This window comes from Pholcus phalangioides, unplaced genomic scaffold (assembly GCF_987345545.1).
Source record: "Pholcus phalangioides strain wild (caught in Gottingen) unplaced genomic scaffold, Ppha-v1.0 ptg000028l_1, whole genome shotgun sequence".
Lineage (NCBI taxonomy): Eukaryota > Metazoa > Arthropoda > Arachnida > Araneae > Pholcidae > Pholcus > Pholcus phalangioides.
The window spans coordinates 6,659,287-6,683,268 of NW_028301618.1; the positions used below are offsets into that span (position 1 = coordinate 6,659,287).

The 23,982-nt window shown below is 37.5% G+C and overlaps 1 protein-coding gene across 2 annotated transcripts; it reads left to right on the forward strand.

Moving 5' to 3' along the window:
- The first annotated feature begins 570 nt into the window (after nt 1-570).
- On the forward strand, nt 571-23,296 carry LOC149067854 (uncharacterized). Of its 2 annotated transcripts, none has more exons than XM_089252170.1 (2): nt 571-722; nt 22,311-23,296. In XM_089252170.1, exon 2 carries the CDS (start codon nt 22,421-22,423, stop codon nt 23,216-23,218), a length of 798 nt encoding a protein of 265 aa, XP_089108296.1. In that variant the 5' UTR covers nt 571-722; nt 22,311-22,420; the 3' UTR covers nt 23,219-23,296. The 2 variants fall into 2 exon arrangements, with proteins under 2 accessions (XP_089108296.1, XP_089108297.1); XM_089252171.1 differs by lacking the exon at nt 571-722 and adding an exon at nt 20,164-20,990.
- Nucleotides 23,297-23,982: the final 686 nt, after the last annotated feature.

Consider the following 23,982-nt stretch of genomic DNA (forward strand, 5'->3'; position numbering starts at 1 on the left):
GCTGATAAAATTATCTTCCCAACTCACAAAATACATTATGACAATTACGACAACAAATTAGAATATTCATCTCGCATATTTGTCATGCTTTTTATTTCAGTTCACGACAATTTCAAGTGGAGATTCATTTGCCCCGGTTGGCGACCTTTCTGTCATTTTCGCATGATTTGGCAACTTTTCTCACTTTTGGCAATAATTGGTTATGTCCTGTATTTTCACGTATTTCGAAGACCTATTCTTCGTATTTTTCTAGAACAAATATGGTCAGCATAGCCTTGAAGCATTTCAGGAGTCCGAAATTGATATTTATGCTTTCCCTGGAATTAATCTAATAAAAATGTCGTAGAAGAGCTGTCTCTACATCTACCTATAGCCACTAGAATATAATTGCCTAATCCTTACCAAGTCGCCTTACCCCCATACAAAATATCCAGGCCTAAAACTTTTCACACTTCGACCAATCAGGATCGACATTATGTTGCAGTTAATTAACAAAGTCTTCTCTTATTGGTCGAATTCCAGGAACAAGTCCCAACTGTCCCCACGCTATTCAGAATCCCGCGGTGGCAACAATTTTTCTTCATTCCTTCCTTGAAAGAATTCATTATAATTGTTCGGGCGTTATTGATGCAAAAAAAAACAAACTTGCATTATTGAGCCATTTATATTCTCATTGTTAGAGTCGTCATATTGGTGCGTAGTTTGAAGTTGAATGACAAATGGTATGTATTGTTACCTCTTTTGTTTTTACTCGTTCATTTCAAATGTTGCTTCAATCAATTTAACAATGAACCTAGATGAACCATTTCACCAAGAGCTCTGTATAAAGTGAACGTAAAAGTGGCGCTAAGTTTTTTTTTCGTAAACAAAACAACTTTCGCCCTGTATAATTATTATTGTATTGTAAACAACTTCGCCAGTGTTTCAAATGACAATTGAAAACGTTCGAAGTTTATTCTTGGATGAGTAAATCTCCGGGTGCCCCATAGTTATTTTACAGTGTTAGAAGAAACAAAAAGAAACTAGCCCTGTCAGCCTTTATATATTACGTGAGGGCAGGGCCCATAGCGGGCCCCACTGAAAGGGCTATTCTAAGAAAAAGGGGATCTGGAGCCCCATTCAGCTCGAAGCCAGCCTACTTATGGGGCTGCGTGAGGGTAGCATCCCAGAGCCCTACATCATGTAGCAAGGCCCTTAGGCTGGGATGAGGTGGGGGTCCCCCTCCAGTTACGACTAGTCCGTGGATCTATTAAGATATATTTATTACAGAAACATCGCCACAAACTACGCAACGATGGTTACTATAATACTGTTTATTCTAACATGGGTCCTGATGTAAATAAACCGCTGTACCAATTTTTGATATCGCTCCACAACCTTTTTCTCTGTTGGTTGTAATTTTACCCGCCCCTTCATTACGTGTTCCGAACATGTGTGTTTTTTCCTCAAACGTGAGAGATTGTAAATTCGTTATGAAGAAAATTTTCCTGGAAAATTTCAAACAAGTGGGAGTCCTGATGAAGCTTTTTCTTCGAACCTTGGAACAGCTGTCGTATGGTCCGCCACTTGGTGATTTTTTGGCGCCACACATGTCTGATGGCCCGAGGAAGAGTCGCCAAGGCTGTCAGACACTACGGACGCCGAAAAAAAACATCAGCATGCGAAACGTAATAGAAACCACCAAGCATAAAAATAGAAAAAAATTGGCCTATCAGTTAAAAAAAATTACATCTGGACCATTTTTTTAATAATAAACAGATCCGGGCATGAAAAATTCTGTAGGTTCATTTTAAATAATAAACCGATTAGACAGAAGGCATGGCAATGGATGAATAAGTAATAAATAGAACGAATTAATAAAATGGTATGATACAACCTGACCAGATAATAATCCAAATGACTTGAGCTACAGAAGGGAGGAATAATAATTCAAGAGAGAGAGACGCGCTGGAAATGGAACAACGGCTGCTTTGAATTTTTGAAAAAACGCAGTGAACAAAAGAAAAATCCTGTTTGGCAAAGCCAGCGCCATCTAATATCACCCAACGAAACCGGAAAGGTGTTAAAAAATACGGCAACCCAGAGAAGCATTATGACGGTCTTGGCAACTTATCGCGAGGAAAAAGTCGCCAAAGTCGTGGCGGACCATACTGCATCTGTTCCGAAACCTTTTCCTTACCATCAGCCAAAACTTGCTGACAGCACAGCAATGTGGTTTTTTTTATCACATCAAGAAATACATTGTTGTCAGATGCTGAGGTTGAAATGAAAGTTAAGCCTGTGGTTGCACTTGTGTCGCCTACTCATGATTTTCCGTTCGCTGCTTGACTGTCTTTGTATATACTTGGTGATAGCAACTCCAATATTAGTTAGCTGGTTTTGTCAATTCAAACGCTTTGAAGATTGCTCTTTTGAAACAGCATTGCCATGGTGTTGGGATGGCTGGTGTAGATTTGTTGTCATTTACTATTCATTTTAAATGCATTCACATGAATTCATTCAAAATCACAATGTCGATGTTCACAAACTCTAAACTTACTATGCAAGAGAGTAACTCCTATACACTGTACGAGAGATATACTGGCAGTGTAGCAATAAGGTACAACAAATGCGATAAATAGATTAGATATACTGTACAAGATGACACAAACAAATTACTGCGACTGGCAGAGTGGCAATAAGCTTATGTTGCTGCATGTTGTAAAACATTTGACAAATAAATATAACAAGATGCAATGCTCAAGGCAACACCCATGTTTTTTTCGGTTAAAAGCAAGGAAATTTGGTTGTATATGGCAATGTTTTCCCACATACAAAAATAAAATTTCACCAAGTACTTGATTTTGATACTGAGCAATATTTAATTATTCACACACCCACAAAATTAAAACAGGTTTAAACTCACCACATAATTAACATCTTAAAGCAAACCTGATCTATTTCTTCGACAAATCGCTTATGAAAGCATATCTTTTTCAATGTACTCGGCCCTCGTATTCCCCTTATTTTTGGGTTTTTTCTTCTTACTCGGAAATATACGTTGCTGTTGTATGTTTTTGTTTGGAGGATTTCTCTGAACAACTGGTGGCAAGCAAGGATTTCTTCATATCTAAAACTTTCAAATTATTTTCTAAGACTCTCGGTTATAATATTTATTTATTATATTTTGGAGTTTTCAATTCGACCCACAAGACCTAAAGCTTTCTGCTTGGCTTCAACTTTCAATGAACCAGACATTACCTTCTGGAGCCGAGATTCAATAGCTGCCTTTTCTTTATTTTCTGCTTCCAAATTTGAAATAGTTTCCAAATTATCATCATCTTCCATAGCCGGTTGTTCCACATTCTCACTGTAATTTTTCAAACAAACCATATGCTTGCAGAATTTGTAACGGATTGCAGATTCTGGGCAACTGCACCGGATTTGATGGAAGCATTTGTTGCACAGAGTACAAACTATCGAACAATCATGTGACGCCTCAGTTTTCAGAAACTTTACCTTATATGTCATACCAAATAGTAGTGAATGACGGCACAATTCAAACACCTTCTTTCTCTTGGAGAATTTAAATTTCATTACATTTTTCTAGTGCAATTTTCTGAGATTTTCTTAGCATGGTTATTATTCTGTTGGTCAACTTTCCTCTGGTGAAAGAGGATAAACGATCCATGAGTTTGATCCTCAAAGACTTCATCAAACTATGGATCGCCTTATCCAATCGGTTGCCACATTTTCCCTTGAGGTCTAAATCGTATTTCAAGTCTTTATGCCATCTTTCAACCGACATGTTTGTGTTGACATATGCTCGGACCCTTTCATATGCAGCTCATTCTTTGACTCTGTTCAAATAATTCTTTGAAAAGTAGTGCTAATAGTTTCTTGTGTCTTCATCATCACAAAATTCTTCTTTTGCTTTATCAAGCAGCCAACTAAAAGTGACAGCATCTGTTTCGTTGATGATCATATACAAAATGTTCAACGACTTCTGCCTTTTCAAAAGGTACGCTACGCGAACCAACAGACAAATTTTTTTGCCAACGCACGCTTCACATGCCAGTTACAAATGAGATGAAATTTGGAAGGTCCAAACACAGATACCCATGCATTATAGAATGCAGGAAAGTCATCAGACATGAAAGTATGAACTTGCATACATCCAAGGCGTTCTTTTATTGCCGAAAAGAAATATCTGTAAACATCCTCAGATTGTCTATTTGACCAAAGAAAAGCAACTGGGTTAATCCTTCCCAATTACTATCTTTGACAACAATGCTTGTGAGCTGTAAGCTATGTCATACATGTTGGTGCCATGTGTTGAGTCTATAGACACAACCTCGGGACCATATGTTTGAAAAATCTGAGCCTGTGATTTTGCATTGGGTTTTATGAACGATGCATTCTCTCGAAGAGCCCCATACTCTGAATGCAATTCCTGAGGTAACTTATACAACAAAATAGGGGAAGAATTACTTGATTTCATTTCTTATACCCAACTGACAGAAGATCATTGACATTCCGTTGCTCCAACGAATTGAGACCATAGGTGGCAGCAACATTACGAATGTCCTGTATTCGAGTTAAGGCATTGCCACCGTGACTCAAAGCCGTGGCGCTCTCTCGTGACGTCACTGTTAGGGGGCGATTGAACTGACGGTGCGCAGTGAAAACATTTTTTCCCCCCTATTTGTTATTTTAAAAATCTTTGACCGTTCTGAAATTTCGGCTGGTACGAATTCGCTAATTTTTGAACCACCACTTTTAATCAGGTTTTTTCCCCCATTCGCTTGATCTTCACGCGAAATAACGGCAGGAAATCTACATCAAATCATAAATTAGCCCAAAAGCAATTTCTTAACCCAAGATATGAAAAAAAAAAAGTTCACTTGAAATATAGTGTATATTTGAGCTGGATTATTTTGAAGCAATTAAATAAACGAAAGATTTTTTCAAATGATTTTTTTCTAAAATAATTTAAATGAAAGAATTTGCGAACCGATAAGTGATTCAAAATAATGATTAATACATCTAATGATTTGAATGGATGTTCCCCCCCCCCCAAAAAAAACAAGTGATTTGAATGATTTTTTCAGAAAAAAAGATTTATATGAAGGAACTAAAAAAACAAAACCAGCGAATCAAACGAATGTACACTTCCAAAAAAATGTATTTAATATTAATTAATGTATATAAAAAAGGGTTTAAATGAAGGAATTCAGAAAAAAAATCAACTGATTTAAATTGACTTACCATGTTTTTTTTCTTTCAAAAATATTTTCATTTTCATCATTTCAATGATGGAACGTCTTGTGTGATACGAGTTACTTAACCCGGCCTGGCTCAAACTAATAATAAACTTCATGCCATCAAGCCCACACTTGGCCACTGGCTTTCGAGCTGCAGAACTAACCGAAAGGAGGAAGTTCTGCTTGCCCGGTTACGCATAGGACACAGTCGCATCACACAATCATATCTTTTACTACGAGAGAGTCAACCGCAGTGCCCTCATTGTCAAAGTCCATTTACCATTGCCCATGCTTTTACTTGTTCATATCATCGTCATCATTTTACGACCGCTTTTGGTCAGAATCATCTTTCACTTCGTGACATTTTATCTGACCATTGCGATGCATCTCGCATTTTTAAATTCATCAAAGCCATTGGTTTTTATGAGAAATTATAGTTTTTACAATTCATGTCATTGTTTTATGTTTCATGTTGCTTTTTTATCATGCACAGTTTTAGTTTTTGACATGACAAAAGGACATTTTTCTTATTTTTATATTTGTTTTGGCGCAGTTTGACCAAATTGGTCCTTGCGCCAATAAACCCAAAATCCAATCCAACCCGGCCTGGCCTATATTTTGCCATATAAGGTTTTTTATAAGTGATATATCTCTATTATCTTAAACTTGTATGCAATGCATTTTTTCAATTTAATCTCACTTTTCTCGTCCACATTACTGTTTAATTGATCAAAAATATTTCTGAAATGAAGAAATTAATTGCATCATTAAAACTCAACCATTATAATTCATTTTTCGTTCATTCTTAAATATCACAAGGAAAAAGTAAATGGACAAAATTTTTTGCTCATACAGGTTATTTGATTGAGACTATCAAACACTAAATTTACCTGAAACTATCAGGAAATAAAAAAAATAATTTGATAGGCTTAATTTTCTCATTTGAAAAATCTTGATATTTTCAAAATTTTTATGGATGCTCAGAGCAAATACAAATACAACGCCACAACAGGCAAAATGCCCAACGAGGTGGCTGATAAAAAGATGCCCATAAAAATATGGATGTCATATATTTCAAAAAAAAAAAAAAAACAGCAACCCCATTAAAAATGCAATTAACACAAATGATAAAATATTATACAATGCCCATAAAGAATACTTATGCTTGTCTTATTCTAAGAATGGATCAAGCTTCTCGATTTACAAAGCTCAAATACATATATAGGTTACATGAAAAGAAAAACAAATACAAAATATACTATACAAATATGTGAAACAAAGAATCCAGCTAATACAAGGAAAATGAACTTTTCTAAAGCTTGATCAATTTTCTTTTTCGTGGCTTCAAAAATTGCAAGGCGACAAACAAGTGGCAATTTAGAATACGTAAATCGAATCACACTTTCACATAGGAAATAATATAAACTCTGATTCGCTACACAATCATTCATTCACATACAAATTATCAATAATACAGCACAAATAATTAATGTAATAACATAATAAATTTAACGTCATAAATAAAACAGGCACATAATAACAAAGCACAAATGGATGAAAACATTAATTTTTCGATAATGTGCTTAATTTTCTTTTGTTTTTCTGGAATAGAATAATTTTTGTTCTTACAGTAATTCTTCAGCAAAATATTTGTTGATGCTCTGATTATCAGTCATAATTTTACAAGATGAGTGATTTTCGCAGGTGTCTAAGAAAATATCTTTTGTCTCGAGAACCCTCAAAGTAAGTTGAGTGGCTGTTTGTCTCTCCCAAAAAATGCTCTTCAAAGTCAGAAACTAATTTTTTGATGATGATATTATTGTGGATAATTGTTTCTACCACATCTATTGTAGGGTATTTCAAGCCACCACTGTCGAAATCACTAATCAGCTTGAATCTCTCGTCAATGGTCAGCCGCCTATCAACTGTTAAGTTGCTTCTAGAAACTTCACACTTTAGTTTTCTGTGAAGCACAGAGTGGAGACAATAACCTGCAAGAAATGTTATGAGGGGCAAGTCATCTTCTGCTTTCTTAATATCTGTGACCACAAGCTCTGAGAAGTTTTGATTGAGAACAACATTTTCATCATCTTCAAATATGTCGCTGCTTAGTTCATTAACCAAGAAATCTCCTTTAGATTTCGATCAAATTTTTAATTTAAGAACATTGCAGGTTCTTAATTTTTTTTCTACTTCAAGAACTTGCCTAATAGATATGTGATAATGAGTGCCAGCCATTCGCCTATACAAGCTGAATCTGTACTCTAACTCGTCAGTTTGTATTTTTCCTGGCAATAGGTATGCCATTCCAAGTTCAGGTACGACATATCTTGTCAACTCTATGATGCTGTTAGTGGAAATAAGGAGAGCTGAATGTGTTTCTCTCGTCAGCCTACCAGTATCAACATCTAAGTTTTCCCATTTGTTCAACCAATTGATGAAACTGCATAGAAATACTAGCTTATCGTCATTTTCATCAACTGTGAGAGGACTGCAAAAGTCATCTCTCAACCGCAGCCCCTTTCCAGGAGATTTCACATTCATTATGGAAAACCATGAGTTAAATATTCTGATGTACTCTGATGTTCCAAAAGAGTTTAAAATACCCTTTTCTTCACCAAGACTCAATATGCTCTTACTCACAGATGTGTTAAACAGTTGCAGTGCAAGACTAACATTTTGTTTTTCAAGGCTAGATGGCCATAAAGCCTTCTGCGTTAGCTTATAGCCATGCTTAACAAGGTTCCCAGACTCAATTTCATATAACTTTTTAACTGATTGTAAAGAAGCTGTTAAAATATAATCAGAAGATAAATCAAAACTTGGGAAATACATAGCTTGCTCACCATTTTTCTGATTAACCCAATTATTTCTGACACTTTTAATTAAATGAACAGTGTCAACCAGGGTTGTTTGGTTTTAACCAAGTGGTTTTTTTTAAAAAACCAGTTTGGTTTTTTTCAAAAAATCAAATAAAAGTTGCCTCAATATAGATTTTTTCCTTGAAAAATATCATATTGGTTCATTATTAGCCAAAATGTTTCATTTTTACCACATTTTATATCATTGGGGTACATTCTGATGGTATATCTTTAAATTACATAAGATTTTATAAGCGGTTTTTTTCAAAAAGTCTCATAAAAGTGGCCAGAATATATATATATATATATATATTTTTCATATGAAGTATCTTAGTTATTTAAAGTTATATACAAAAGCCAAAATTTCTCATTCTTACAACATTTTCTAACCTTTGGCTACATTCTGATGCTCTATCTTTAGCAAATTCATGAATAAGGATTGCATCACACATCTAAATGTAGTGATGTATTACATATCTCACAGGGTTTCTTTTTCCCTTCACAAAGAAGCAGCAATAGTAGTGACACCATCATGCTAGGGGCAGGTGGTCCTATAATCCAATAAAGACACCAGCTGTCCTTAAAGGACAAAGACCAGTGTACTAGTAGTTACATTACCTCACATACATTTTCATTTTCTTTCCCATAAGAAGTTGCACATCTCCTACTGTATATCTCCCAGTCTTAATATTCAATAGTAGTTTTTTTTATACTTTCACACTGTTAAGCCCAGTTAATCAGGGTACTACTGAATAATAATAAGATTTATGAAAAATAATCAGCTATATACAGGGTGATTATAATTTGAAGTTTTGATTCCATAACTATTCAATAAGAACTACTGGTCAGAATGACTTGAAAATTTGCATGGATACTCCTGAAGCAATGGATGTTTCTTTCGCAAAAGAAAAAAGTGAAAAATGTGCAAGTAGATGATGCTGTACTTGGCCAGCAGTATAATCTATTTTGTGCAACCACATCATTTTGGCACTTCCACAGCATCAGTGTGTGGATAGAACTTCTATCAAGATGCACATTGCAATACCAGCAAAGCAGCTGCTGAAAACCCATTTTGACAGGATGCACCTTAACTGTTTTAACTTCTGGCTGTGGGGGGTACCTCAAAATGTCATGCAATCTCCAGCACATCCCCTATATGTTAGAAGTTCCTCAGGAATATTAACATGGGGGCGCGTTTGGTTTAATAAAGCTGAATTGCAAGCACATCCACATCATGACCATGGCGTACTCCGATTCTGTTGTTGAACAACAATTTTTGTGCTTTCAACCTCAGGTTGGACAACATATTTAACATTTCTTAAGTAAGTTGTAGTTATTTGTTCAATTACTTTGTTTTTTATGATGTTTCCATGAATTATGAAATCGTGGAATGCTATAATTAAGGTATCATTTTGCCATGACTGGCTATCGTTTCCATTCTGCGAGCAAATTTCCCACATGTTGAATGATGTCATTAATTTTACATTTTTAAGTATTTTTTCCCTTTACCAATTAAAATTGCATTTTTTCAGGAATATTCATGTCAATTTTGAAGTCATTTTGACAATCGTTCTTTTTTTACAGTGTTTTGAAATCAGAACCTTAGTTAAAATCACCCTGTATATTGTAAATCATCGTTAATTAATCTGCATTATTTATGCTTCATTATATTTATACATTATATTCGCCTAATTTTTATTACTTTTTGCAAAATAGCTTCCTAATTAAGCATACTGAAAGTAACTGGAGTAAAACCTTTATATACTATATGATTAATAATAACATTGAAAGAATTTTCAAACACACAGTAATCCATTGAGTTAAGCAAAAAATAATTAAATTGCAAAAGTTGGTTTTTGTTAAAATGTAATAAATATTTATTGATTAATTAGCATGGGAATAGTGTTAATTACATTAATAACCATTTTATTTTAGTTAATTATTAGAAGTTTGAATGATTTTTTAAAAATTTCATTGTTTTTAATGTTAATACTATTTAAACCAAAAAAACCCGGTTTAAACCAAAAAAACCCGGTTTTTTGGTTTTTTTACCAACCCTGGTGTCAACACAGTAAAATAAAGGTCTGTTCTGATCACAGGGATGAGGATATACATACTCTGCCAGAGGATTATTAAAACCTCTGACACACTTTCGATTGATACTATTGTTGTCACTAACAATTACAACAACTTTATAGTTCCATTCTTCCAATTTTACAATAATTTTTTTCACAATTTGAAGCATGGAGTCAGATGTAATTTTCTTCGCCGGTAATATATAAATAACATCTTTTGAATTTCGAAAACAAACTTTTGTAACATAAATACGTGAGCACTGTTAGCAAAATCTTGTGTTGCAAAACCAACAATATTTCCACCTTTGAAATCATAACACACTCTTAAATGAATTTCATCAATCATTAATGAGACATACAATTCTTTATTCTCGAGTGATTGAGATCTTTGTTTTGCATACATGAGAAAATTGTCATTTTTAATTTCATCAAGGGGGTTTTAAGTTTAATTTTGCACTAATTTTTTGAATGGTTGAGGGATGTGGTAAAATTAACTCTCCTGACTCTCTCACAAATTTATACGCATGAGGGGGAATAACATAAAAAACATGGATGCAAAAATTAGAGATTCAGGAGAGTATTTGTACTTTTCAGGTTTGGTAACTAACAATGAAATTTGTTCTTTGAAAAAATTAATTACTTTTTTTTTTATCGCTTAATAATTCTGTCACTTTATCTAATAAGTGTTGTATTATCTCAATAAGGCATTGAAATTTTCCTCTTTCACAATTTTCCAGTTTCTCAATCTTTTCAAGAATTATGTAGATATTGTTAATGTTTGACACATTCATAGGGAAGTGGTATTCATCAAAATTATTAATGAACTCACCGCTATATGACATTTTCATTTGAAGAGCATCGTTTATGGTAAATGCATAATTGAGTGTTACTCCAGAAGTATCTTCTAAATTAAGAAACATAATGGAACTATCATGATGCACAACACTCCAAAATGGTGATGGCTTAAATTTTCTCAGTTCACCAATATTGCAAAATGTCCTTTGTGAATCATAACTTGTTTTTGATACCATACTCTGTTTGATGGCTTCCTGAAAATTTTTTTCTTCCGCCGCCATAAGCTTCTTTTCTGAACACGATCTTGTTGTTCCATAGTTAATTGCAGTTAAATAGGAAGGATAATCAAAAAATAGTGTCGGAACAGCATCTTTCCTCAATCTCGGCCTCTTCAATGGAACTCGGATTATGCTGCCTACCTTTTCGTCAAAGGCTTCTGTAGGCCTATAAGTCTCGAAACAGGATTTTTCAGAATGTCTGGCACATACCTGAAATAGAAGGAGTAGTAAATATCATGACAGCATTTACAGTTCAATGATTCATTACTTATTTTGAACATAATATGCAGTCAAACCCTGATTTAAACAATCAGTAAAACCTGATATTTTTATTCATTGATGAAAATTGTTTATATCATGATTGCAATTAATGCATATATCTGCAGGATTTTCTGAAAAAATTAGTTGGATAGGAGACCGTTGTCTGGGTCTGACTGCAATATACAATGAAATCTTTATATAAAGATTCTCTGCAGGCCAAGAAAAAATTATGTTCCAGAGGAATGTATTATTTCCACTATTGTTGTATCAACATTTCAATATATATAGGGCTATCTTTAAAAAAAAAAAGGAGGACAAAGCTATAATACACACATACATGTGAAAGGAAACTTGAACATTGTAATTGAATTGAAAAGAATGAAATCAGTCCCAAAACACCAGATTTTATATTGCTTATCACAGTTACTTAAAGTAATTTTAATTCAAGCATCTGACATCTGAGATGTGTTTTAAAAGCTATGCTTCATTACTATATTGTAGTATTAAAATTATTTGTTACTGTTTCGATTGTTGAACAAAATAGACATTTGTGGTTGAGTTTCACAGCAAAGAAATATGTTCGTGTCCGACAAGAACGAGCAAACATTTTTTTTTTGTCTGTAAATATTTCATGGCTTTAACAAAAATTCAATTTACAATAACATAATTAATGCAAAAATGCATATTAACTTTCCCTGGAATTTTTTGTAGGCTTGAAGTTTTTCCTAGATATATGTTTCAACCAAGTGTTTTTCAGCTTTCAGGGGTGCAAGATCAGCGCCAGACTGCGCCGAAACGGTTCTCTTGCTACATGGTGCGCCAAGGCGCCGAATCCCTGCGCATTTGCGCCAATTCTTGTTTGTGGTTCGCGGAGGTACCGCTAATGCACTGTAGTACGTCAAATACCCTTAATTCAGCAAAAATTCGCATGAAAATGTTGTTCACGGGACGCGTTCTTTCCGAGACACGGAAAAAGATACGGGGGGGGGGGGAAACTTCAATTTTATTTTCACTTCCCACCATCTACCACAATCGCGTTATCTCGTGACCTTGGAAAGTAGTTATACTACCTTGAAGTATAAAGTCCTGTACTGTTATTGGTATAACTGGTGGGCTATCAAAGTCCCTGAATAAATATGCCGAATTTTCCGATTTCGGAGACCGTTTTTTCTCCTGCTGGTTATAGGTTATATACTGAAAATAACGGTAATTTCGCGGCTGCCAACCTGCGTTCTAAGACGGCATGCATCGAAAAGAGGATTGGTTTACTCGTTTAAATTACCGAAATTTTTCGGAGATCGTTGGGAAAAAATAGAATCTGTAAAAACTCCATCTAAAATATTCATAGTTTTGTCATCTAGCCACTATGCGGTCATGTGGTTATCGTCGGCGGTTGCCGATCGTAACAATTTCACATTGTGAAAATCCGGATTTGGCGAACGGGGCCGGCTCGAGGGAAAAAAATCTCTACCCATGCAGAACCTTTTTTTTTGGCGCTACTGACCACGTTTTTTTTGGTCGACAAACCTTTTTCACCCTTTCAACTCCATTTGGCACCCCTCCTTGAGCGGCGCCCAATATGGCCGCACGGTCCGCCATTGCATTGGTGGGGGAGGGGCATGCTCTTAACAATAGTCAGAGGAAGGAGTTTGTATTAGGAGCATGCTCATTTTACATAACTTCTGTGAGATACCTAATATATATTAATGTCCTACTTTTCCAAAACATGTTGTTGGAGAGAATGAAATATTTGCACCCTTTCTTGTTTTTCGCACTCCCTCTCGTGCATTGCTGGGATGGTACATTACTCCCTCACGTATTGCTGGGATGGTACATTACTCCCTCACGTATTGCTGGGATGTTGTTTAACATTGTATCACCAACAGAACTATTGATTATGTGTGATGAATGGGTTGCACTACAATCCAAACAATTACAAGAAGTGAAATCAGTTCAGAGAATAGATAGATATTGGGCAGACATATTCAAACTTTGTAACTTTGAAAGCTGCCCAAAGTTCAAAATTTTGCCAGTTTTGGTGAAGACTTTTTTATCTTCAGCACATGGTAACACAGACAGTGAAAAAGAGTTCATTGTTAACAAATAAATAAAAGTCTGTTCGAACATTGAAAAATCTGTCCATGCAATGCTTTAATGTTTAATGGAATAAGACATACAAAATCTTATGTTCAAGGGCATAAAAAATTGGAAAAAAATATTCATTGAGATGCTGTACTTCTGAAAGCGAATCGTGATTTGTAATCTATTAACATGCTATTAGGTTGAGAAATTCTTTAAGTAAATAAGGTATTTATATTTTTCTCATTTTTTGCATTTTGTTTTTAAATTTAATAATTCCTTTAAATTCTGTGAGAAGCCAATTTTTTTTTTTTTTTCACGGAAACTCTTATTATATTCTGCACGCACTTTTTTTGCTATATCAGGAGGAATAAGATTTTGGTGTTCAAGCAGCAGAAATTCTTGCTGCCTAGGTTTTCAGTATGCATGTTGCTTAATTTGAAAAGAGTAATAATTTGTATTCGTCATTTCAGTAATACACGTTTTATTAATGACAGATAAGATAATTCAGAAAAAATTTAAATGGCTTTTAATTTGTGAATGGAATTTATTTAGAATTATTTGTTTCAACCATTTGTGGCAAAACTTTTCACATTTCACAGAAAAATTACTCCTTATATTGCAGATATAGTTCGTGTTTAGTTCTGCTCCATTTTCAAAATTTCTGCTCCAAAAATGAAATTTGCTGCTCTGAAATGGATGAGGGGCACTTGCACCCCTGAGCTTTGCATCTCTTGGAAATTTAAACACACTTATACGGTCCCCTTTGTCGTATTTGCTTCTACAGCGAGGCACTGAGCATTTGCTGGGCATACTGGCATAAAAAAGGAAAAAAAATGTTACTTTCCAGTATAACAAATGTAACAAAAATAGTTTTGTATTTAATTCATTATTTAAATTGCAATAAGTTAGCATAGCAACTGCTGTAGCCTATACTAATTTATGCTGAATACATTCATTTCATAAACCATTGAAAAGCTTTTAAATATTAAATTTTCTATTCAGTGAAAAATGCATTTGATTGTGAGCTGTTTCTTGGAATGTTTAACAATTAAAAAAAGCAGATTGCTCAGAATTATGTGACGGAATTTTTTTTGTCATTTCTGATAGCAACGATTGCCAAAGAACGACACTATAGCAAAATTATCTGATCTTATTAAACGTAAAACATTCGTTCAATATTTATTTCTAGCAATTTTAATTTGAGAGTATCAGTTATTAGAGTATTAATTATTGAGAGTATTAATTATTGAGAGTATCAATAATCAGGACACAATAATCTTTGTCTAATTGGAATTAAATGCTCATAATCAGGCCCATCATTTGGGGGGGGGGGTCAGGGGCTTTTGAAAATACACTAAAAATGGTACTAAATACATAAAAACATACATACATTGAGTACATGTTCGTTGCCCCGCCCCCTTCTGGAAAAAGTTGAAATGACGGCCCTGCTCATAATAGTACTTTAATGACGGAAGCACACAACAATATAATATCATGCACGAAAATATGTGATTAGCAACATCGTTTATCAATACTTAGCCTGTTCAGTTTAACAAATATAAATTAACAAATGAATCGTATAAATTTATTTCCTATATTCATTTTAAAAAAAACTGAAATTTACAAATCTTTAAAAGTATTCGAACACTCACTTTCTCTATTCGTCAATAAATTTCCATTATTTCTTCATTTCCTGCATAGAAATAATAAAATTCTGCAGCTGTTCCTAAAATTGATAAAATTCAGCAGTAAAATATTAAAAAATTTAGCACGTGCACGAGCGAACCGACATTCCCTTGATCGGGAAGAAACCAGTAAGTGCTGATACTCAAGATGGCCGTAGACACGCTACGTTCGCCCTATGCTGATGACGTCACAAGGAATTTTCAACTCAGCGCTCTGGCCTTGAGTCACGGTGGCAATGGTTAAGGCCAATCTACAATGTTCAGAAACATTTTCCGAGATGTCTAAGAGGATTTTTCTCATTGGAACACCGGTGTGTAGCTGACCAGCGATATTTTACTTATCCTCTTCTGGAAGCCTCAGTTTCTCAAATATGCATTGATGCCCCACATGTGTTGATGCGAAATGGACTTTTATTTCTCCTTCATCTGAAGGCTCCCTCGTATAGGATTCTTGCAGGACAAAAAGCACCAATTTTAATTGACCCTTTTATTTTGAAGTGTCGCTTTCAGAACGGAACACACTACTACGATTACATTCGTAGCTGTGCATGATACCTCGTTTTGTTTTGTATTTATTCTGAAGCATATAAGAGGTAGCTGTTTTCTTTTCCATAGGTGATTTCCATTTAATAAAATCATTATGATTCCGAAAAGTGATGTTTTGGGTCTGAATAATGTTTGAATGCTGCTGCTGCTGCTCAAAATGATTAATTAAAGCAGATTGCACAGAAAATGTACTTGAGCATTTCGAACATTTGTAAGGTATTTTTTGATCAAAGTAAATTTTGTGCTGGGTCTTCTCATGGCGTCTGTGATTTTTGAGCAAAGTAAATTTCTTTTCACAAAGCTTGCAAGCATATTTACTTTCTGTGTGAATTTTGTGCACATTAGCTTTATGCCGAAGAACTTGATGTCGTGTGGGGAATGTCTTCTGACATATATCACACAAATTAGTAGCTTGAAAAGATGTAGTTGCTTCCCTAGAATTTCTAATGAAAGGATAAAGAGTTTTTACGTGGCGTTTCAAACTGTCACGATGAGTGAATTCTTTGCAACAGAACTCACTCTTAAATGTTTTGATTTTATCCATTTTACGCTTATTATATTGAAATAAACCAGTGCGTAAAAAAATCGTCACGAATGTAAACAATGTTAATCGCGATCAAGCTTGCACCGCTTACAAGATGATGTTTATATGACGTCACAGTGGCTGGATTCTGATTGGCTGATAGCGTGGGGTCCAAAGAATTTCTAAGCGCTAGTAGAATGTTCGGGCGCTATTGATGCAAAAAAAAGACAAACTTGTATTATTGAGCCATTTATATTCTCATTGTTAGAGTCGTCATACGGGAGTAGAGCTTGCCGCAGTGTAGCTCTGCTGGTTCCACATCATGTGTCGTCGCGCGTTTTAACGCTGCGCATGAACCTGCAAGCCATCGCAGTGGAAATCTCTACAGGTCTAAGAATTACCATCTGTTCCATTTATTTGCCACCAAATGACACCATCTTACAGAGAGATCTAGAAGATCTGATTGATCAATTACCACCACCATTTTTTCTTCTTGGAGACTTCAATGCACATAACATGATATGGGGTTCTAACAGCAACACCCCTCGTGGGGAAATGGTTGAACGGCTGTTAGACGACATGGACCTCGCTATCATGAATGATGGCAGTTTCACTCATTTTCATGCCCCAAACAATAGTTTCACTGCAATAGATCTATCGTTATGTTCACCCACACTCTTGCCCAACTGTCCTGGTCGGTCGATCCGTACCTCCACGGGAGCAATCATTTTCCTCTAGTGGTTAAGTGCCTTGACCGACGCCATAGCATACCTGAGGGACCTCCTCGGTGGAAGCTTGTGGCCGCCCGATGGGCTGACTTCACGGTCAAGGCAGAAATCACGGAGGATATGGTTTCGCAACCCGACGTCGACCATTGTGACCAGTTGTATCATCTCTGCAGCAAATGAAACAATACCCAAAGTCTCCTCGAAACTTCCTAAACCTTGGTGGAACCACGAATGTAGTCTCACGATTAAAGCACAAAAGAAAGCATGGAGTAGGTTCCGGCGGTATCTTACCCATGATAAGAAGTTGGCATTTTTGAAAGCAAAGGCGATAGCGAGAAGAACCAGGCGCCAGGCTCAACGCGAGTCCTGGCAAAAGTTTACCACGGGAATCAATTCATCAACTTCATCCAAAATCATTTGGGACCGGATCTGAAAAATCAATGGTCATTATCAGTCTCATCCGATCACCATTTTAAACACCAATGGCACTATCATCAGCGATGTGAGGGATATTGCGGACACCATCGCCGCACATTTCGCCGCTGTTTCCAGAGATGCAAATTATCCCCCATCGTTTCACCCCATTAAATCATCAGCCGAACGTACATCGTACACCTTCCGGCCTTTTACACCGGAAGGGTACAATTCATTGTTCACCCTTCATGAACTGACGACGGCCTTGCAGCGAAGTCCTGACTCAGCTGTAGGGCCCGATGCCATTCATTATTCCATGATTCGGCATCTCTCACCCCAGTCACTCTCACATTTACTCATATTATTTAATCGGATCTGGGTCAGCCATTCATTTCCTGACACCTGGCGAGCAGCCATTGTTCTTGCATTCCCGAAGCCTGGCAAAAATCCTCAGCAACCTAACAGTTACCGACCTATTGCTTTGACCAGTTGTTTGTGTAAGCTCATGGAACGTATGGTCAACTATCGCCTTATGCACTACCTTGAGGTTAACAATATTTTATCTAAACATCAAAGCGGCTTTAGACGGTTCAGGTCCACAACATGCAATCTGTTACGCCTTGAGACATCAATAAGACAAGCATTTGTGAAGAGGGAGCATATGCTAGCCATATTTTTGGACATAGAAAAGACCTACGACCGTACTTGGAGGCACGGAATTCTTTCCGACCTCTATAATTGCTTCTTGCGAGGGCAACTTGCCCATTTTCATTAAGAACTTTCTTGCTTGCCGCATCTTCTAGGTACGGATCGGAAGCACATTATCGGCTCCCCAAATTCAAGAACAAGGTGTACCTCAAGGTAGCATTTTAAGTGTTACACTTTCCATTTTAAGACTCAACGGGGTGTTGAACCAACTCCCGTTGTCTGTCACTGGCGCACTTTACGTGGATGATCTGTTGATATCGTATCAATCAGTGAATATGAGGTCAGCCGAGAGACAATTGCAAACCGCTCTCAATAAGATCAGCAAGTGGGCTCATGATAATGGCTTCTCTTTCTCCGCCGACAAGACTGTCGCTATGCACATTTGTCGGCGTCGAGACCTACACAATGACCCACAGTTGTTTCTCAATAACAATCTAATACCTATTGTAGAAAACACTAAATTCCTCTGCATCATATTCGACAAGAAACTCATTTTTAAACCTCATATTGCAGAGTTAAGAGCTCGTTGCATGAAGACGATGAACCTCTTGAAGGTAATCTCTTCTACATCGTGGGGAGCTGACCGTAAGTCGGTCCTTCACTTATATAAAGCTTTAATAAGATCGAAGCTCGACTACGGCTCCATTGTATACGGGTCGGAACCTCGGAGCTATCTGAGTGTGCTCGACCCAGTCCACCATCTCGCTCTGCGGATTTGTTCTGGAGCTTTCCGGACGTCTCCAATGGAGAGCCTGTATGTCGAATGCAACGAGCCATCACTGACATCAAGACGCCAACAACTTTCTTTGAAATATTATATCAAGATGAAGTCTTTACCAGGTCATCCACTTCATAATGTCATTTTCAATCCGTCATTTCATAGACTTTTTGCTGCTCGACCTTCATGTGTTCCATCTTACGGTCTTCGTATGAGGGCACTTGTAGAAGAAATACAGATAGACATCAGTCGTGTGGCCCCAGTTGCTTGGCAACTGGCACCATGGGAGCAGTCTCTGCCAGATGTCTCTCTTTCATTATCATTATATCCTAGAGCCACCACAGCAGATGTCATATATCGACAGATATTCTTCAGGCACAGGGGTAGGTACAATAGGTACTTCCCCATATATACCGATGGCTCCAAGAGCCCTGGGCATGTCGGTTGTGCCTACATCTGCTGTGAGGAGACATCTTTCAAACTTCCCGATATATTTTCTATTTATTCGGCGCATTGCAAGCACTGCGTTCCTTCACTTTTCACACTCATCCATTCATTCATGCCATTTTTCATGAACCGCATCACCTCATTCATCACGGTACCACAGTAAAATTTTACTGGGTGCCAGGTCATGTAGGAATACCGGGCAACGAAAAAGCAGACAACGCAGCTCGAACAACCACCAACATTGATAATAGCCTTTTGGTTCCTGCAGTGACCACTTCTCAATCCTCCGTGAAGTGATGCATCGCCGCTGGCAGGATCATTGGAACAATCAAATTAATAACAAATTACATGCCATCAAGCCCACACTTGGCCATTGGCGTTCGAGCTGCAGGACTAACCGAAAGGAGGAAGTTCTGCTTGCCCGGTTACGCATAGGACACAGTCGTATCACACAATCATATCTTTTACTACGAGAGAGTCAGCCACAGTGCCCACATTGTCAAAGTCCATTGACCATTGCTCATGCTTTTACTTGTTCACATCATCGGCATCATTTTACGACCGCTTTTGGTCAGAGTCATCTCTCACTTCATGACATTTTATCTGATCATAGCAATGCATCTCGCATTCTTAAATTCATCAAGGCCATTGATTTATATGACAAATTATAGTTTTTAACAATTCATGTCATTGTTTAACATTTCACGCCACTTTTTATCATGAACAGATTTCATTTTTTGACATGACCAAGGAACAATTTTTATATTATCATTTGTGCTGGCGCAGTTTGACCAAATTGGTCTTTGCGCCAACAAATTTAAAATCCAATCCAATCCGACGGCAAAAGCTATATCAGGCCTCGTTGAATATGCAGCAAAGATGAGAGAGCCAACCAATTCTCTGTAAGGTACACTTGACATCTCTTCAGATTCGGTCTTCGGGTTCATCATTCTTGGATAGACTAAGACCAAGAGGAGTGGCAACACTATGACAATCAAACATGCCAAAACAAACAAAAACATCCTTCAGATATTTTTCTTGATCAATGAAAATTTTTCTGTTCTGTCGATCACGAGTGATCTTCATACCCAAACAATGGTTCACTTCACCAAGGTCTTTCATCTCGAACGTTTTGAAATCTTATTCAGGTATTCGTCTGCTGTACGGCAATCATGAAAACGAATATCCAGAAGACTGATATAGGCCTACCACACGAACAATGCCTTTATCTTCGAAGGTGTCATTGAGCAAGTCCCATGCTTCTTTGGCAGTTTCACATTTCCGCATGATCGTTGCAGTCGCTGGCTTGAGAGACAAGTTGATTTTCGCTAGAGCTCCGCAATTCAATGCATTGTCGACTGGTTCGGTTCCCACCACAATACAATTCCACAAACCACAATCAATGAGGAAATGTTTCATGGTGAATTTCCAATCAGTGAAATTTTTCGGACCTTCGAGATGTTTCGATTCCAGCAACGTGCCTACAGCGAAACTGGTGTTCACAGTTCTGGAAGTCGTTGACATCGGAACTCTCAGTTTCCAATTCCCGCCTCAAGGCTTCGTATTCTTCAGCTGTCGCAGTGTTGGGGAAAAGCTAATCAGCGCGAGAAACATCGGAACTCTCGGGTTTGTAGTCACAAAAACAAACTTAACCCTTAAGCTCCATAACCTGTTACAATGATTCCATGGATCTATTAAGATATATTTATTACAGAAACATTACTACAAACTACACAACACACATGACGAGAGTTACAAGAGGAATGGGAACATAAACAGTACACCTATCAGGGTATAACAAGTGCATTACAAGTGCTGCCTATCAGACATTATTTACACTAACATATTTCACTATTGTTATTTACACTAACAATCCCTTTATTTTTACTTTTGCTAATAGAAAATCCCCACAATGTTTTTCCAAAATCCTTTTTACATTTACTTTCATACAGAATTGCGGAGACGTATATAGGCCGCTGTGGTGGTTATAGTGCCGGACTCGTGATGCGAGGATCCGGGTTCGAACCCCACAGTAGTGGTCGGCTGAAGTTGGTTTTCTGTGGTTCCCAACTTCAAGGCGCAAATGCGAGCCGATCTCCCCGTTAAAAAGTCTCGCCACAGAGAGCAACAGTCCTACAACGGTAAATCATTCAACCATAACACTTCACTCATAGTTAGTAAAACTGGGGACAGATGACAGCACTACACATAACAAGCATTACACAGAAACAAACTATACGTCAGGTTGCACTACACGTACACGCACATTCCCGCATTTACCGATTCGTTGGGGGGTTCCGCGGGGGGGGGGGTGCATGTGGGGTGTAGCAGTAGTAGGTAGGGGCTCGGGGATCCATGATGTTCTTAAGTCAGCCACCTCGTTGGGCAATTTGCCTGTTGTGGCGTTGTATTTGTATTTGTATTTGTAAATCTAATTCTCCAAAGTTGGCAGCTATGGTATTGTATTTCTTAGGTTTATTTTGAGCGATGATCTTAAGAAACTCTCAATCATAAACTCGGTTTTTAAAAACATTTTCTGTCCTGTTCCGAGTCCAGTTGTCAGAGGTCTCAACACAGTCAGCGTGGATCATCTATAAGTCATGGGGTGGTCACATTCGAGATCAGAGATTGATACCTAAGGGACCATTCAAGTATTACGTAAGCAGATTTTCAGCCATCTTTGACCCCCCTCCCCCAATCAGCAAAATTTTGTCAGCAGCTTAGTATATTTCATATCTTCAAAAAGGGGTGGTTGATGACGTAAGCAACCTTCAAACCCCCCTCCCCCCTTGTCATCAAATCCAAAAACCCCCTCGATGCTGAAGTAATACTTGAATGACCCCTAAGCCTAGTTCCTTGCTTTTATGGTTGCATGCTCAAACTGAAAAATAAAAATTATAACCGCAATTTGAATTACATTGATCGATTCTTGTTTTATTTCCCCAGGTTTTGTAATCATCTCGACCCAAAGAGAATCGCCAGACGTGCATCAGTGCCAAGCATTCTCCTGGTTAGCGTGGCCTAGTTCCGGAAGAGCGTGAATCCGCCTTTCAGCAATGACCTATTATTTCAGTGATATCATCGTCAAAGTCGAAGACGAAGGCACTGATGATGATGACGATGGGAATGATTCTGGTGACAAAGTTAGTGAGGAGGCACTCTCCATTGCGGAAGAGGCTCCGGTGAAGAAGAAGAGGAAGAGAAAGAAGGTTACGGTGAAAAAATTCATCTGCGAGGTTTGCAACAAAGCGTTTGCGTTTGGAACCGATCTCGGGAGGCATATGGTAGTCCACACTGGGGAGAAGCCATATGAGTGTGACATCTGTAACAAAAGACTGTCCAATTACTATTACATGCTCGAACACAAGAGAGCCCATTCTGGCGAACGGCCCTACACTTGCATTAAGTGTGGCAAAAGTTTCACGCTGCGAGCTGTCCTGAGCACGCACAAAAAACAGTGTAATGGAGAAAGGGCCGAAGAAGTAAATGTGGAAGAAAAGACATTCAAAACTACTTTCAAGGGGAGACGCCAGTCAACGAGCGAATTCACCTGTGAGATATGCAACAAGTCGTTCTCGCATAGAGGGAACCTCACATGCCATTTCAGATCCAAACACACCACAGCAGAGAAGCCTCATCCGTGCGAGTACTGCGGAGACGTCTTCACGACCAACCGCACGCTTGTAGCGCACAGGAGGACGCAGCATGCGAAAAAGAAACTTTATGGCTGCAAGGCATGCAAGAAAACATTCCCTTCTGTCAGTTTGTTGAACGCTCACGGGAAGACGAAGGAATGCATAGAACGATCAGCGATCGAGCGTGTAGCCAGCACAGAGAAGCCAAAAACTAACTGAAGGTGGCTTATGTTCCCGCTTTCTTATCTACTATAGTTTGAAATTAAACCAGAGTAAATTCGTAATTACAGAAACTAAGTGACGTAGTTATGAAATTTCTGATCTTCAGCCTTTCCTCGTCTGTCGTAACATTATGTTCGGCTTACAATTCATTCCATAATCAGGATTGCAACCAAATTCTAGATTTCAGAATGTGGAGTCTTCGGTTTCCTTCTGAGTTCTGATTTAGTTTCCAGTCAAGAGGCGCAACTATAGTTTTTCCGCCTATGGGCTACATGAATTTTGCCACCCTTCTCTCACTCTAATTCTAATTTTCTTGACTACTCTTTCCTCAAATTTGCCACCCTGCATTATAACCCACCTGCCCCACTCCTGCATGTACACCTGTGTCTCTGAGTCACTCTTTTGGTCACTCGCATACTTGCACACGCTGTAGGCCATTCTTTTTGTCTCTCAATGAGACATGGTTCTTTGCTTTATAGGTCACTCCTTTGATCATTTACACATGCTCTAGGTCAGTGGTTCTCAACCGGTGCTCCGTATGCACTTCCCAGGGGCTCCATGGCAGCCTGAGGGAAATAATATAAATCTGTAAATTTGATATAGTTAAAATAAATTTTGTCGATTTTGATATTTTTCAGTTTATCTTGTTTTGATAAAAACGAGAGAGGCCTTCGGGAGCTCCGTCATAGAAATTATATATTAAAAAGGGCTCTGCGAGTCAATAAAGGTGAGAACTGCTGCTCTAGGTCATTCACATACTT